Source organism: Echiichthys vipera, assembly GCF_963691815.1.
Source record: "Echiichthys vipera genome assembly, chromosome: 8".
NCBI classification, from domain to species: Eukaryota; Metazoa; Chordata; class Actinopteri; order Perciformes; family Trachinidae; genus Echiichthys; species Echiichthys vipera.
Genome location: NC_139833.1, coordinates 12,167,411 through 12,182,703, shown reverse-complemented (window position 1 = coordinate 12,182,703; position 15,293 = coordinate 12,167,411). Strand labels below are relative to the sequence as shown.

Genomic DNA, 15,293 nt, shown 5'->3' with positions numbered 1-15,293 from the left:
CTTACAATATAAAACATTCAATGAACTAAGAAACATGTACTTCTTAACAAAGAGCTTGATGACCTCTCAAAATAAAAGAATAAGTAAAAAGATTTCCAGGTTGTCCCATTCTCGTAAATGTGATATATCCCGGAGGGAATTTCTTCAAATGCGGCACAAATGTCCTCTTGGACTGATTTTATTTTGGAGGTCAAAGATCAAGGTCACTTTGACCTCATGAAATGTATGTTTGGCCGTAACTCTGTAAAGGGGAAAAAAACAGCCTTGAGAAAATGTAATTTTTTTGAAAATTTGTTTAAAGAAAGAATGAATAGCAAAATGGAAATTAAATACAAAAATGTAAAAAAAAAATACAAAATTATATTTTCAAATATGATTGGATTGTGATCACTGCCTTGATGTATAGGCAGCAGATTTGTTAAATAATGGAATTAAAATGACATTATTTCTCTGAATTGTATTTATAAAATAACATAAAATAGAAATACTGAAGTAAAGTACAAGTACCGCAACATTATTAATTATATGAGTATGACATCCCACCACTGTTAATTAAATCCGACCCACTATTTAGTCGCTTGAACATTTTGAAATTCAGGGACCAAGTTGATTACATTACATTACAAACCAAGTACAAAGCAAAACCTAAACTTCTTCCTCAAGATATCCAGAATCTGGTTAAAGCGAAAGATTCCAGTTATAACCCGAGAAGACCACTATTATTTATTATTTGAGAAACCAAAGACTAACTGTAAAAAGTAAGTATCTTTCTGGTAGAGAGGTTAACATCTTGAATATAAAATAAAATAATAAATAATGCTGTACTTGGCTTTAATAGACTTTATAAGAATTACATAATTTCTCGTTACAGTATGGAAAATTAAACTGAACGATTTTGTACTATTTTGGGTGATGAGCTGTGCACTATTCTTCATTTTGTTGTGATCAGAAATTTAAGTGTACAGATTAGTTGGGGCCGCAGTAGCTCAGTCCATAGGTGACTTGGCGGGGAATGGAGCGTGGACTGGCCCCCTTGCTCTAACTGTGTCTGTGCATGTGTGTATTTCGGGCCTGTGTGAATGTGTAACATGAAAAACAATAATAGAGTGAAAAAAATCTCCCCGTTGCGGGACTAATAAAGGAACTCTTCTTCTTCTTCAAATGTCTGTGATCTCTCAGGGAATAAACTCACACTACTCATAGTGATCACTGACATGCACCTTATCTCACTTGCACATTAAAACACAGCACATTTTAATATAGTGTTTTATCTGCGATACTGTGCTTCTATCTTATTCTATTTTATTGTTGTTCATATTTTGTATTTTATATTTTATCTTATTCTTAGTACTTCTGATTGCTCTGTACCGCTGCTACGATTACCTAATTTCCCCTCGGGGATAAATAAAGTTATCTATCCATCTATCTATCTATCTATCTATCTATCTATCTATCTATCTATCTATCTATCTATCTATCTATCTATCTATCTATCTATCTATCTATCTATCTATCTATCTATCTATCTATCTATCTATCTATCTATCTATCCATCTATCTATCTGATCCTTTTGGATTAATGAGTTTACTTTTTTAAGGTAAAAGGGGTAGGGGTATAAAAGCTTTGGCTCCAACATACACCCTTTTGGTTATAAAAGCTTGATATATACCGAAATGAATAAATTAATTGAATAATTCATATCTCAATTAAATGTGGCTTTTTATGAATTTGAGCTATAATCATATCTGTATTATAATGCCCATAATAATGCTGCCTTTCCGTGTATTTCTTTGCAGCCTATAACAGTCCGTCCCATTCGAGATAAGTGGCTCTCTATTAGTTAACTGTTTGTGTCTATCTTCAAAGTGCTCCTTATCAATTGGCTACTTATTTACAGAAAACAGATTCAAATTCAAAATTCACTTAAAAGCCCCTGACTTTCAGTAACTTGTCGCCGTTCTGTAACAAAACAGGTGATTGGCCACTTGAAACGCCCGTCACAATGTATTCGACTCTCATTGGTCAGAATCCAAAACAACTAGTTCGTAGCCCCGCCCCTCTCGCTGATACCCCGCGGAAGTTGGTTTGTATCGTGAGGACGGGATGTTGTTAACGTTATATTCGTGTGAAAAAGTGTGAAACACGTCGACATCTTTTTTGTAGTTTTTCCAGGACGGGTTGATATTGTGTTGCAGAAACAGAAGACCGGTAAGAAGAGGCTTTGGAAGAAAATACATGTCGCTCACTTTAATGCAAGAGTAAAAGGAGCAATCCGAAGTGAGCTAAAGCTAGCCAGTTAGCATTGGTAAGGTAACGTTAATTAGCCATCAGCGTTTAACTGTCATTGTGATTTCACTACAGTCACGTTCATCGTGGCGTTGCCTTAATGCAATAATATACACTAAGGTTATTGTCTTCGCAAACTCATTAGTTAGCTGCACCTTTGTGTACATATGCATTGTTCAGCTAACGTTAGCATCAGTGGCTTTTACCTAAGTAAAAGTAGTAATACCACACTGTAGAAATACTCTGTTACAAGTTAATGTCCTGCATTCAAAATGTGAAAAATACTTAACTAAAAGAGCAAAAGTATTAGCATCAACGTGTACTTTAAGTACAAAAATAAAAAGTACTCATTATGCATAATAGCCCATTTCAGAATATTAGATTTTTAGATCATATTTATTGATAGATTAATGTAAATATCACTTTAATGTTGCAGCTTGTAAAGGTAGGGCTACTTTTATTTACTTTATATACTGCTGTGTAGCTTCATCTATAACAATGTATCTTATCAATTTGTTGTTATTTTGTATTATCTGAATCTGTAAAGTATCTAGTAACTAAAGATATAAAACCATTTGTATCATATTTGCTACGCTAGTTTCTGAGAGCTCTATTTTATCACCATTATCAAAACTTTCCTTAAAAACCTGTTGTATACGACTTGATACCTGTACTCTGCCAACTACTGGATTATCATTCCAATGCAGTCATTGGAGGGGCTTTTTTTGACCTTTTCAAAATGGCTGCCGTCATCAGATCAGCCACACACCTTTTTCAGGAAAACATTTACTCATTTTCAAGAACTTACAGTAAGAATAAAAACATTTTTGTTACTCATTTTTCATGATAAATATCTTCTGTATTGAAATAATGCATAATTATTTAATAGTTCATTATTTTTATTAGAGTTAAATCGTGTTAAAAATGAGTGTATCAAATTTGATACTGTAGGTATATAAGGTGATTAATCCCTGAACACTCATGTCACAATTTTGTAATATAATCTACATCAACACATGTATTACAATACACAGACTATCTTGATGATTTTATTATTCTAATTAATGGCTGAAATGCCACCTTAAATTACATTTGATTTAGAGAAAAATAAATATCAATCAGTCGATTTCATTGCATGTGTTGAGTAAGGCAAAGATGAGAGGTGTGACGGGAGACCGTACATGTGTTTCAAACAGTTTGTCACTGATGAAACTACAGAATAAACAAACCTGTACAGACTACAAGGAGAGGGCAGGTCAGTAAACACAACTTTCAAAGAGATAGAGCAGGTTCTAGGCATGTACATGCATATGGGATGGAGACAAAGCTCCCTACAGTTTGTAATGGGATGTCTGGAGATCGGTTTTTGAAATTGCTTACACCGATTGACTTTCTGGACCACCTCAGTGTGTCTGATGATGCAAAGAAAGATAATTTGTGGAAGCTCAGGCCATGCAAGAACAGTTTCTCTGCATACCACCAGAAGAATTCCATGCAGTTGATGAAATTATGGTACCAATCAAGGGAAATCTCATCTATGTGTCTACATGCCTGCAAAACCTCACAAATGGGGTATTAAGATGTGGGGACATGCTGGACAAACTTTCTTTATGACTTTGATGTTTGTCAAGGTGCAGAAAATCCAGCCAGAGAAAACTCTGAAGAAGGTGTTACAGGAGAAGTTGTGCGACAATATGACATCAACACTTCCAGCAGGAAAAGAATCACAAGGTCTTTGCAGACAACTACTTAAAATCAGTTCCCCTGGTGCAACACCTAAAAGAGAGAGGAATCCACCATGTTGGCACAATCTGAATGAACAGGATGAAAGGCTGCACCATGAAGGATGAAAAAAATTGACGAAAGCAGTGCACCTCAATTCCTCTTTTGGTGGCATTGAACCTGTGGGAAATGTGAAACGCTGGGATTGCAATTCCAAAACCTACATAATGGTACCCAGACCAGCCACTGTTGAAACATACAACAAGTTCATAGGAGATGCTGATCTCCTTGATATGCTGTCTGCACTTTACACGTTCAGCTACAGATGACGAAGATGGTACATGTACATCTGGTGGCACACTGTTACAGTGGCTGTCATCAATGCATGGAAACTCTACAGAAGTGACCAGAAAGTGGTAAAGCCCCAGATGAAACCAATGGCACTGTCAAAGTTTCAGGCTTTGGTTGGCACTTAGTCTCACAAGTGCAGGAAAGGCCAAACTCAGACCACTATCTTCTCCAGAAGAGACTCCAACACCACCCCGTAAAAGGCCAGGCTGCAGTGTGCCTCTTGATGTGAGAAGGGAGGGCATTGATCATTTTCCAACATGAGAAACCCGTCAGAGATGCAAGCACTGCACCAGCAATCATTTCTCACATGTCTACTGTGAGAAGTGTAAGGTGCATCTTTGCCAGAACAAGGACCGTAAATGTATTTGTGCCTACCACAACATGAAATAAAAAGGCTATAAAAAGTTTAATGTAAACAAAACAATGAGAAAAACTACCTGACATGTTCTATATTGTCAAAATGGTGTGGGAAAGATCTGTTTTTGTATCTAAAATTAACATAAGTTGGGAACAAAAAGTTGCCAAAACAACCCCATGTATCAAATTTGATACAAAAAATATATCATAAACAAAATGATGTGGCAAAAAAAAAAATTGGGATTTTGTTTTAGGGCATAATAAACATTTCAGTCCCAAAAAATTAGAATTTTCTGACTATTTTTTCATGGGTCAGGCTTTATAGGGTTAAGAAATAAATGTAGTGGAGTAAAAAGTACAATATTTCTTATGAAATGTAGTGGAGTAGAAGTATAAAGTAGATTAAAATGGAATTACTCAAGTAAAGTACCTCAAAATTGCACTAAAGTAAATATACCTAATTGCTTTCCACCAATCGTTAGCATTGGTGGTGGTTTTATTTATTAATTTAACTTATTCCTGTCCGAGTGAGAGAGCCCAGCAACAGTGAATTGTCCAACCATACTGCCTCATTGCTATTTAAAGTAATAATGTTAAACTAAGACACAGTAACTTACATATATGATGTAGTAAGAGGCTGGACATTGTCACTTTGTTATACTGTAGGTTGACTTTCGTTCTTTTGTATGGAGGTTCATGTGTCTGTTACCTGTCCTGTACCTAGTCTGTTGGAGCAAAAATGTTGGAGTGTGGCATGCTGGAGCAGGACAGACGGGCTCTACGCAGACGTTCTGCGATCCTTTGCAAACAGCTGGTGGTAGATGAGCTGCTCATCCAGTCCTTACAGGCAGATGACATCCTGACGGAGAGCATGGCAGAGAGCATCATGGTATGTGGACACGAATAACATTTAATTTAAATGTTTAAGAAGAATTTACTGCTACCTACACTTTGAATGTTAGATGCACCTGCTTAAATTGCTGATCATAGATTGTTGTTTGGTAAAGGTTATAGTCAAGTTTAAACCCAAGGGTGAAACCTGTGTTTTCCACCCCCAAATGGGTCACATGATAAACCTTCGGGGTCAAAGTATGGACAGGAAACGCTTCTTTTAATATTATTATTTTTGTTTTGTAAAATTCCAGATACTCTCACTACTTTTGGCCTTTAAACATATATTTAATGAAACAAAAAAACTCTTTTGCTGAAATACTTACCATTCATGTCCACGCTTAAGACTTAACCTTTGATGAGACGTCACAAGTAGACATTGTTTAATTTTAAGGGATCACTTGCCAAAAAGGGTAAAGCTTCTCCAGAGTATGGCCTTCAGATAACTTTTAAAGTAAGAAGTTAATTTGGGATGAGTTTAAAGTTTAGCTTTACATGGATAACGTTACAAAAAGGCCAAAATGAAAGGTCGACAAACCTTTTAAACATGTAATGAAAATGCATGGGTTTCTCCCAGGCTGACCATTCTGCATGCCACCTGAGATGCCCCCTTTAAACAATTAGTGTTTGCATGCTATTATATTATTTTGACAGATTTTGGTGACACTCAACTGCAGAGCTTCAACAGTGGGCAATGGCTGGAAAACCAAATGTCCAAATATTAGGGGTGTAAATGTACGATTAGATGTTATATTTTCCAGTGATGTTAGGTTGTCTGATCTCCTCTACTCTAGGCTGAGCAAACATCTCACAAACGAAGCTGGCGCCTACTACTACTCTTACCAAAGCGGGGACCCAGAGCCTTCAGCAGCTTCTGCTCAGCTCTGCAAGAAACTGAGCAGCAGCACCTGTGTGACCTTCTCACACAATCGCCAGAAAAAGATGGCAAAGAGACACCTGTAGAGGTGAGCATGCACTTCATGCATTAAGATACACACACACACACAACACAAAGCTAAAGTATACAGCAGATTCTTTCCAGACTTAGTGCAGTTTTTAGACTGTTTTCTGCTCACAGAGTTTTCAGCCTGAAGAAAAGCCAGAGGGAAATGTAGGGCGACGGGTCATGCTGACACGTGAAAAAAAGAGAGAGGTGAGCAGGATGCTCATAACCCCACAACAGGATTACTACAGTTATCTTCACTGTTGCCATTTTCACAAGACTTAAACCGAACAAAAGCTAATGTCAGTATAACTTTGTATCATTGAATGTCTTTTAAAAGAGTTTCATGAATTTCAACTCAATTATACATGCTCACAGTTTGAAGAAAGTTCCACATCTCTAATGACAGTATGCTCCAGTTAAATGGTCTTCCACAGGCATCCTCAGTAGACAGAGAAGGAGAGAGAGAGGTGAGCAGCACCTCATCTTGCCCAGCCCGAACCTCAGATAGCTGCCTGCACTCAGAGTCACCTTTCAGAAGATTGGTCCCAGTGAGGGAGGAAGATAGGGAGACAGAGAGACAGAGGTTGAAGAAGAGAGGAAGAGATAAGCAGACAGATGTGAGCATCACAAACCACATCCATCATATGTTAGGGGACCTGATGGCCTGCTGAGGTAGTCAGACAGCAGGCAGGAGGTTCCCTAATAGTTAAGATAGGAGTGCAGTTGACATTTACCCCACAACAAGCAACTGCTGATACCACAGTAAAGTACAACATCCCCTATTATTTGTCTTGTCTTTTCTGTGTTAAGCAGCTCATTTTTCGTCATTAATAATTTGTGCATGCTTTTATATTTCAGAGGTTTGTGGACACTTCTTTTCCACTTCCCATCCAGGAAGAAATTGCTGCCAAGAGAGCAAGGACACATGGTGAGTGGTGGTGTAGTGTGCCCTGCGTTCTGTGTCCAATGTTGTTGTCAATATTTTTCTGTTTCTATGGAAACAAGGCGTGGTGTTTAAATAAATGATTTATCTGTTGTCTGATTTAGATAGACAGTCAAATGCATATACTTCAACACAAATACGCTGCTCTGATAATAGTATCCTTCAATAAAGTCCAATAATAAAAAACAGTAAAATTCATACATCACAGCTCTAGTTGTACATATTTGCTAAACATTTTTCTATTCCATCTTTTTTCATGTTTTTATTGTAATTTTTTTTATAATTTATGACTATTGCAGTGCTTTACCTTTATTTGTATTTGCTCTTTATATGTTTATTGTATGCGCCCAACCACTAAGGCAAATTCCTTGTTAAGTGAAAACATTGTTGGTAATAAACCTTGTTCTGATTCTGATTTGTGACCAAAAGCAGAGTTCGGTCTGTGTGAGCAGTTTGTTGTGTAATCTTGTTACTGAGAGTGTGGTCGCTCTAGCGTTCGGCTACTGTCTGTACCTGCAGTCACCACACCCCAAGAGTGACTCATTCACAGCGTTGTAGTACAAAGTTTGTTGTCACATAACTGCTGGTGGGAGCACACAATGGTGTGTAAACTTGGCATCAGCAGTTTAACTTGAAACAAGCAGAGTTCAACGTTGTAACAATGTGTGTCTGTGTTTGTGTGTGCAGCAGAGGCCATGGAGTTCAGTCTGGATGCAGATAGTCCCATCAACACTCCTGTGCTACCGTGCACTCCCGACTTTTACCTCTCTCACTGCCCGCAGGTAAAATACTTGTCTTCCTCGGGTCAAAGCAACAGGTTTGCAGTAGCTTGCTCTGTAATCATTGAGCAATACTTGACTTCAGTGTCACACCACCTGGATATGAGTGACTTAATGCAGAGCTGAATAAAATGTAGTGATGGTAAATTAATTGATACAGGTGTGGTGTTAAAGCTGTTTCTAGCTCTGTTTTTTGCAAATTAGATTATTTTGGACTAGTTGATCCCTTCTTGCCCTTTTCCACTTCATTTCTTAACCTGTTTTTTTCCTCTCACTTTTTGCACTCCAGTCTTACAGAATGAAATCATCACCTCGGGGTTTTGCTTTGGTGATCAGTAACGTGACATTTGACCCTTGTGCTGCGCCTGACCTTGACCCTAGGAAGGGAGGAGAGGTGGATGACGAGGTCCTCAGGAAGGTCTTCACAGAGCTGGACTACCTGGTTACAGTCTGTAGAGACCTCACTGCTCAGGTAACACACACTCACAGGTGCAGGCTCATTATGCGTTTACAGGATGGTATTTGAAACACAAACATATCTTATTTAGTTGACAAAGCTAGAAAAAGGAAGTTGTAAAGGGGAGAGGAAAACATTTTGACCTTGAATCATTATGAGAAAGTCCTTAGCTGTTATCAAAGAGCAAACACACTTTACACTTTAGTCATTTAGCTTATTTTAAGAAACTGGCACCAGTAAGCATGTTGGCTGTCATATCTTGCTCAAAGATACTTTAAAAGTACACTTTGCAAACTATTGGTATTGGCTGTCGGAGGGGGAGACCTTGACTTTAAATAGATTTACTACTTAAACCCAGAATGATCTATGTACCTCACCACTTTGTTCAGTATTTAAAAAGCAAAAGTCTATGTTAACCGCCGTTTTCCTAATTCTTTTCTCTCTGTGTAGGACATGAGGACATGCATTGAGACCTTTTGTCGTCGGCCAGACCATCGGACAGTGGACAGCTGTGTAGTGTGTCTGCTCTCCCATGGAGTGGAAGGAGCTATATATGGTACAGACGGACAGCTCCTGCAGGTGTGTTTGTTTGGTATTTTTCTGAGTTCAAGTGTATGATGTCATTCTAGGGTAAATATGCAGCCTGTTTTCAGAAATGTAACTCTGTGACCCGTTCAATTTCAGCTGGACTGGGTGTTCGAGTCCTTTGACAATGCACACTGTCCCCTGCTACAGAACAAGCCGAAGATGTTTTTCATTCAGGCCTGCAGAGGAGGTAAAGCTCTTGATCCTATACTGCGCACCCCTCTATCATCTTTCGTTTTATTAACATATAATGTAGAGTTAGGCCTTTTATCGATATTAGCCTTCACAGACGTATCGGTATTGTCGTATATGCAGAAAGTGGTCAACAATTGACTGATACTGAATGTTTATTCATGTTTATTTAGCTATTTATTTTTATTTATTCTTTATATTCTCAGTTTTTATTTCTAGAATTGGTTGACAATATAATACATTGTATGTACACTGGAGATCAAAATTAGATAATAGTATTAATACTTGATTTATTCTAAAATATAGTTATTTTCTATTGTTCAAAATTTGATAGAATAGCCGCTGTGGCTATACCACTCATGTACTAGTTGTTTGTTGTTATTTTTTAAAATAACCAAGGCACCTCAACAGAAGTGTCTACTCTACTTCGCCGTGTTGTTGTGGCGTCAACAACTACCACACGTCACATCCCGTTTACAGTTATATCCAATCAGCAACCAGACTTCTCTCAGGGCAGAAGAAAGGCCCTGCTCTCCCAGAGGGTAAACAAACGGCCGGTCAAACGGCCGCTCGAGTGACAAATTTGGGCCGTTTCAGCAAGGGAGACCCGCTTTGTACGGGGTATTCGACCCTAATTGGAATGCAACCTTTGTTGCCAAGGTTGTTTTTTTTCTTTCTAAAAATCAGCATTGGTCGCAAAATTCCCACACCGGTCGGCCCCTAATACAATGTAATAAGGAAAATCTATATATCAATACACATCTAAACCTACTCTATATAGTCTAGTCATAATAGCATATTTTCATATATAAATAAATGTAACAGCCACAAGCTGTTGTTTGGTCGTTCCCATACAGTGAGGAGTTTAGATGTCCAGCAGGGTCGCAACAAAATACAATAGTGCAATATTTGGTCCATAAACATGTAATTAATCTGTGACCTAAGTGTCTCCCAGCTAATTAGTCTGTCTCTGCCATAGAGGTTACGGTCTGAGTATAAGGCCCTGACAAATCTTCAGACTCCTCTGGGGTCAGCAATCCTAATTACTGTCACACACTCTCTCGCTCCACCGCAAAGCCAACCACAGGTGTCCTGCTTTACGCTCATTAGATGTGGTTGGTCGCTGCGCCTGCAAATAGAAAACCAATAATAATAATTGTGTTCAGGGTGTCATTGGTTTTGAGAATCTTGTAGTTGCTTACAGATTTTTAAAAAATAATAATTTTAAGAGACCTGTTAAAAAGATGGTCGGTTTTGTGTGATGACAACATAATTTGTCACAGAGTTGAATAAAATCAGTTTGGGTTCATTAGATTCACATTGATCACCACCCAGAAGTAATACTGTATGTTTTTTTGCAAGGGCTGTAATCAAGAACACTTAAGTCGAGTGTGAGACAAGTCTAAGTCTGAGCTGTTTTGAGATCAAGGGTCAGTCCACATGAGTACAAGTGAAGATGTATAAAACGAAAAAACGTCTCAAGACTAAGATCGGGTATCATTCACTGAATTGAACTGATACCTGGAATTTGGTACCCAGCATTACCTTTTTTCAGTACTTTTTGTCTGTAACAACAAAATTCTAATATCAGCTGTAAAATAAGCCTAAACATATTAATCCTATTTACTTAGAAAATGTAATTTATTTTGAAGGTTTGACACAACACACAAAATAAAACCTTTCCCCAACCCGTCTGTACAACCTCCAGTCTGTCACCAGGGCAGATTGAACACTATTGTGTGTCTCTGAGGAAGTGTAACTACACTGCGGCTGCTTTTGGTTAACCATTGTATGACATATTGCAGTGAGTGTTGCCTGCATAGAGTTGTGTAACCACACTTGTGATCGCATTTGGCTCGCCATTGCCCTGACCAACTGTGACTTAAACAAACTGCAGGGGCGATGGAGTCTCGCTATCTCTCCACATTCTGTATCCTTTAAAATACGGAGTTTGATATCCAACCCCACTGCAGAACCAAGACTGAACTCAAGAAAAGAAAAATGGGCTAATTGAAACTTTCTTGTCTTTCAGAGGAGATGGACTGCGGAGTCGAGCAGATAGACGGGCCAGCGAGGACCTGCTCTCCAAGCTGTGAACAGCGAGATGCTGGGAGAGAAGGACAGGGGGATGTAAACTCCAGACAGAGAGGGGACATGGGGAGGCCCAGGATTAAACTGCCCCAACGGTCTGACATGATCTGTGGCTTTGCATCTCTCAAAGGTCAGAGAATTTGTAAGTCTGTCACTTTTGCTATTCTGGGGTTGATTTATGTATGAAATGTGTTATTTAAATTGATTTGTTGTGGAAATTAATGAGGCAGTAGAGATATGCTGTAATCCATGTAATGAAATAAGAGATGTTGTCGAGCAACATCTCAACCAACAAAAAAAACAAATCAGTATGTGGACTCAGTCTTTCCTCTGCTGATTTTGTCCTGCACCTGTACCCAACTGTGTTTAATGTGCACTTTATTTCAACCTGTAATGCATGCATTCTGCACAGCAATTAAGAGCAACAAAACCAATATGGGAGGATATTGGTGGCTTTAAGGGGGAGCTCAACCGATTTTACACATCAAAGTCTGTTTACAGGTCTTAGAAAGTACATTTGTGAAAAAAATGTTGAATGAAGCCTTTTGTGGCCACAGAAGCGGCTGAGCGAAGTCTGATAAATTGCCTCAAGTTCAACTTGGGGATGAAAACTGCAAGTTTTAAAATGAAAAAGGTGAAAAGCTTAGGTTACCAGACCTGTGTTGCTCTAGACTTCATTAGCCACTAAGGCACTCCAACCTCCAACTGAACAATTGCATTGTGGGTAATGTAGACACCAGGTTTTTAACAAGGAAGAAGAGTGAGTGGAGTAAAAAAAAAAAATACAATGTCTCTGGCTTGATCAAGGTTGATGAAGTTTCCTTTTAGCTCCCCCACCATTTTTGTTCTCAGCCTGGGCCACTTTTCCACAATAACCATTACAGTTTTAGATGTTATGATTGTTTTATGACTTACAGTTCCTGTCTCCAGTCATGTAAATACCAGACACCACCTTGGCTCTGTCTCCCTGCATCTCATCTCAATATATTAACGTCTGTATTGTTTGATCTCTTGCTCCTCAAGGCACAGCAGCCATGCGGAACACCAAGAGAGGATCCTGGTTCATCCAGGAACTTAACACAACGCTGCGCCTCCACGCCAGAGACACACACCTTGCAGACATCATGGTGCAGGTGAGCATTAGTGTCCTATACCCATATATTTGCAATAAGTGTCAATAAAAAAACGTTTTCTCGTTTCTTCTTCTTTAGTGCACTTGAGTCTTATTTTTTCCCCCTCTTGTCTGTCTCCAGGTAAACAGGCGTATTAAGGAACGTGAGGGTTACGCTCCTGGCACCGCCCACCATCGCTGCAAAGAGATGTCTGAGTTCACCAGCTCACTGTGCAAAGACCTCTACCTTTTCCCCAAGTACCAGCCCCAGTATTGATATGCACACGCACACACACACACACACGCACACACAGCATTCCTTGCATTGAAGCTTCTCAACAATGGCACACAATGGCTTATTAATGCCACATGCTCACACATTCCTCTGTTACAACTGCACGTCCAAACAGGATTTATTCATTCATGTTTTCTGTGTAAATACTTCCTCCCCAGACATGCACAAACACACACACTCTATCTCTCTCTCTCTCTCTCTCTCTCTCTCTCTCTCTCTCTCTCTCTCTCTCTCTCTCTCTCTCTCTCTCTCTCTCTCTCTCTCTCTCTCTCTCTCTCTCTCTCTCTCTCTCTCACACACATCTTGGAAGTCTAGTTTGTGTTAATCTACATATACTCCTAAATGGACAACGTATTACCATACAACATACCCGTGTGTCTGTGTCTATGCCAGTTAGAGGGTTTAGTTGGTAATCCTTTTTAGTCAAAGACAGAATCCTATTTTGTTGTTTTCTTACTGCACAGCTACTTTGAGGTTTCACTCTTCTCTTTTTAAAATGTATTTTGTACACAGATCTATTTTTGTGGCTTTATTTTGTATGAAATTGTTTTTATAAGGATTTTTAAGCCCATTGTCTTTATGTGTATATAATGTTTGTTATGAGTTGTGACCGTTTCTTGTTTTTAGTATAGTGACAGACAGGGGGCAGCACAGCAGAGACAAATGCATTTCATTGTCTCTCTTTTTTAACAAGTTCAATCTTTGCAGTCATGATAGCAGAAAGCATTTATTTTAGGTATAGTCCGATACAGTGATGATTAAACTGTAAAATCTGCTCTCGTCAGAGAAATTCACTTTTTTTTTCATAGTATTCCTTATGAAGAGGGGAAAACCTACAGGGCAGCTTCAAAACGAGACCTTGAATTGTTTTTTTGTGGATGTTCATCAGGAAAATTCAGCTTTTTACCTTAAATTTCCTATAGGGCAGCCTCTGTAAATTTTACTTTTACTCAGCTGTGTTACTGTATCTGTCCCTGTCAGGGTGGTGGGCTGCCATGGGAATATGGTGCTACTCGTGGGGTTACACACCTACATTGTGAACTCTGAACTTTACGCTAACTCCGACTTTTAATAGTGTTTCTCCTGATGTGGAAGCTGCACATTTAGTTAGTTCCGCTATTGTTTTTGTGGTATTTACTGTATCTGGTACAGTAAGGATAAAAACAGGTGTTTCTTACGTCTTCCATAAACAATATGCAGTTTTCCACAGCGGCCTGTGCCATGTGAGGATGCTCTATCTCTGCATTTATGACCATGAAGCTTTCACAGAATACTGTATCTCTTTGCCCCCCCCACCACCACCACACACACACAGAAATCCATTTCTCAAGGCTGTGTGAGCATTGATGTTTCCCAGAAAAGCCCTGATCAAGCAAAGTGTGTTTTTGTTACAACAGTGTTGTAGTGAAGAAACAGAGTATATGGTCGAAAATGTATTGATTGTTACCAATCTGTAAACAAAGATGCTTTTAAGCCATGTGTTTGAGTTGTTTGGGGTAGAGTTTACCCTGGTGTGGGAGGTGCTTACCCTTCTTGTCCTTTCTGTAATTATTTACAAAGAAATATTGGAGTGGTATGGGAGGGTCACTCTCCTGCAGGGTGAGACGTTTTGAAGGTTATTATTTGCTGCCAAGCTCTGCTGAGGTGCGGGGTTGGGGGGCCTAGAGAGATTTGATTTCTGTAAACAACCAATGACTGCCAAATGTTCTATACAATAAACAGGCTGTGGTTTTTAAACAAGACAATCCGTTTTTGTTTTCTTACAGCTGCATGTGCACACAAGTATCTGCATTTTCCTGTCACTGTGTTTTTTTTGTGTTTTTATTTGGTTTAAGCTGAATCCGGCACCATGATCGTGAGGCCTCTGCACAAATATACACTCCTGTGTGTGTGATCCACTTTATTTGATCCTCCTTGTTGCTGTGTTTGTGTGTGTTGTTCCTAGCGTACAGCCTGTCCTCTCTGTTCTCAGGTATAGTATAACTCACTCCCCACTATTCCGCTGCACTCAGGTCCTTCCATGCTGTAACTGGGATGTATGTATCTCTCGCACTGCCTGCCGCCCAGTGATAATGTTCTTAGTGTATCAGATAGAGGCCCAGCCAGCTGTCCACAGTCATTCTCCCTTGACACACAAACACACACACACACACACACACACACACACACACACACACACACACACACACACACACACACACACACACACACCGGCGGTCAGAGTAACACATTTCTAGCTGTGTGATTAGGCTGTTATGCGCTGGCGTGTGGACCACAAAGCAGGGC

General features: G+C 39.1%; 1 protein-coding gene across 3 annotated transcripts; it reads left to right on the top strand.

The window, feature by feature from the left end:
• Positions 1 to 2,080: 2,080 nt before the first annotated feature.
• On the top strand, positions 2,081 to 14,735 carry casp2 (caspase 2, apoptosis-related cysteine peptidase). 3 transcript variants are annotated; one of them, XM_083918258.1, is made up of 11 exons: positions 2,081 to 2,209; positions 5,442 to 5,606; positions 6,403 to 6,573; positions 7,413 to 7,482; positions 8,185 to 8,279; positions 8,566 to 8,748; positions 9,184 to 9,312; positions 9,418 to 9,508; positions 11,543 to 11,731; positions 12,625 to 12,734; positions 12,855 to 14,735. In XM_083918258.1, exons 2-11 carry the CDS (start codon positions 5,457 to 5,459, stop codon positions 12,987 to 12,989), a joined length of 1,323 nt encoding a protein of 440 aa, XP_083774384.1. In that variant the 5' UTR covers positions 2,081 to 2,209; positions 5,442 to 5,456; the 3' UTR covers positions 12,990 to 14,735. The 3 variants fall into 3 exon arrangements, with proteins under 3 accessions (XP_083774384.1, XP_083774382.1, XP_083774383.1); XM_083918256.1 differs by having other exon boundaries at positions 11,543 to 11,743; XM_083918257.1 differs by having other exon boundaries at positions 2,087 to 2,306; positions 11,543 to 11,743.
• The last annotated feature ends 558 nt before the right edge of the window (positions 14,736 to 15,293 follow it).

What these genes read in the sequence shown, in the direction of transcription:
- casp2 (XM_083918256.1), top strand. Translation starts at nt 5,457, where the DNA reads ATGTTGGAGTGTGGCATGCTGGAGCAGGACAGACGGGCTCTACGCAGA. An exon ending in TCTCAAAGGTCAGAGAATTT is followed by an intron (nt 11,744 to 12,624) that starts GTAAGTCTGTCA and finishes TTGCTCCTCAAG; the next exon opens with GCACAGCAGCCATGCGGAAC. An exon ending in TTGCAGACATCATGGTGCAG is followed by an intron (nt 12,735 to 12,854) that starts GTGAGCATTAGT and finishes GTCTGTCTCCAG; the next exon opens with GTAAACAGGCGTATTAAGGA.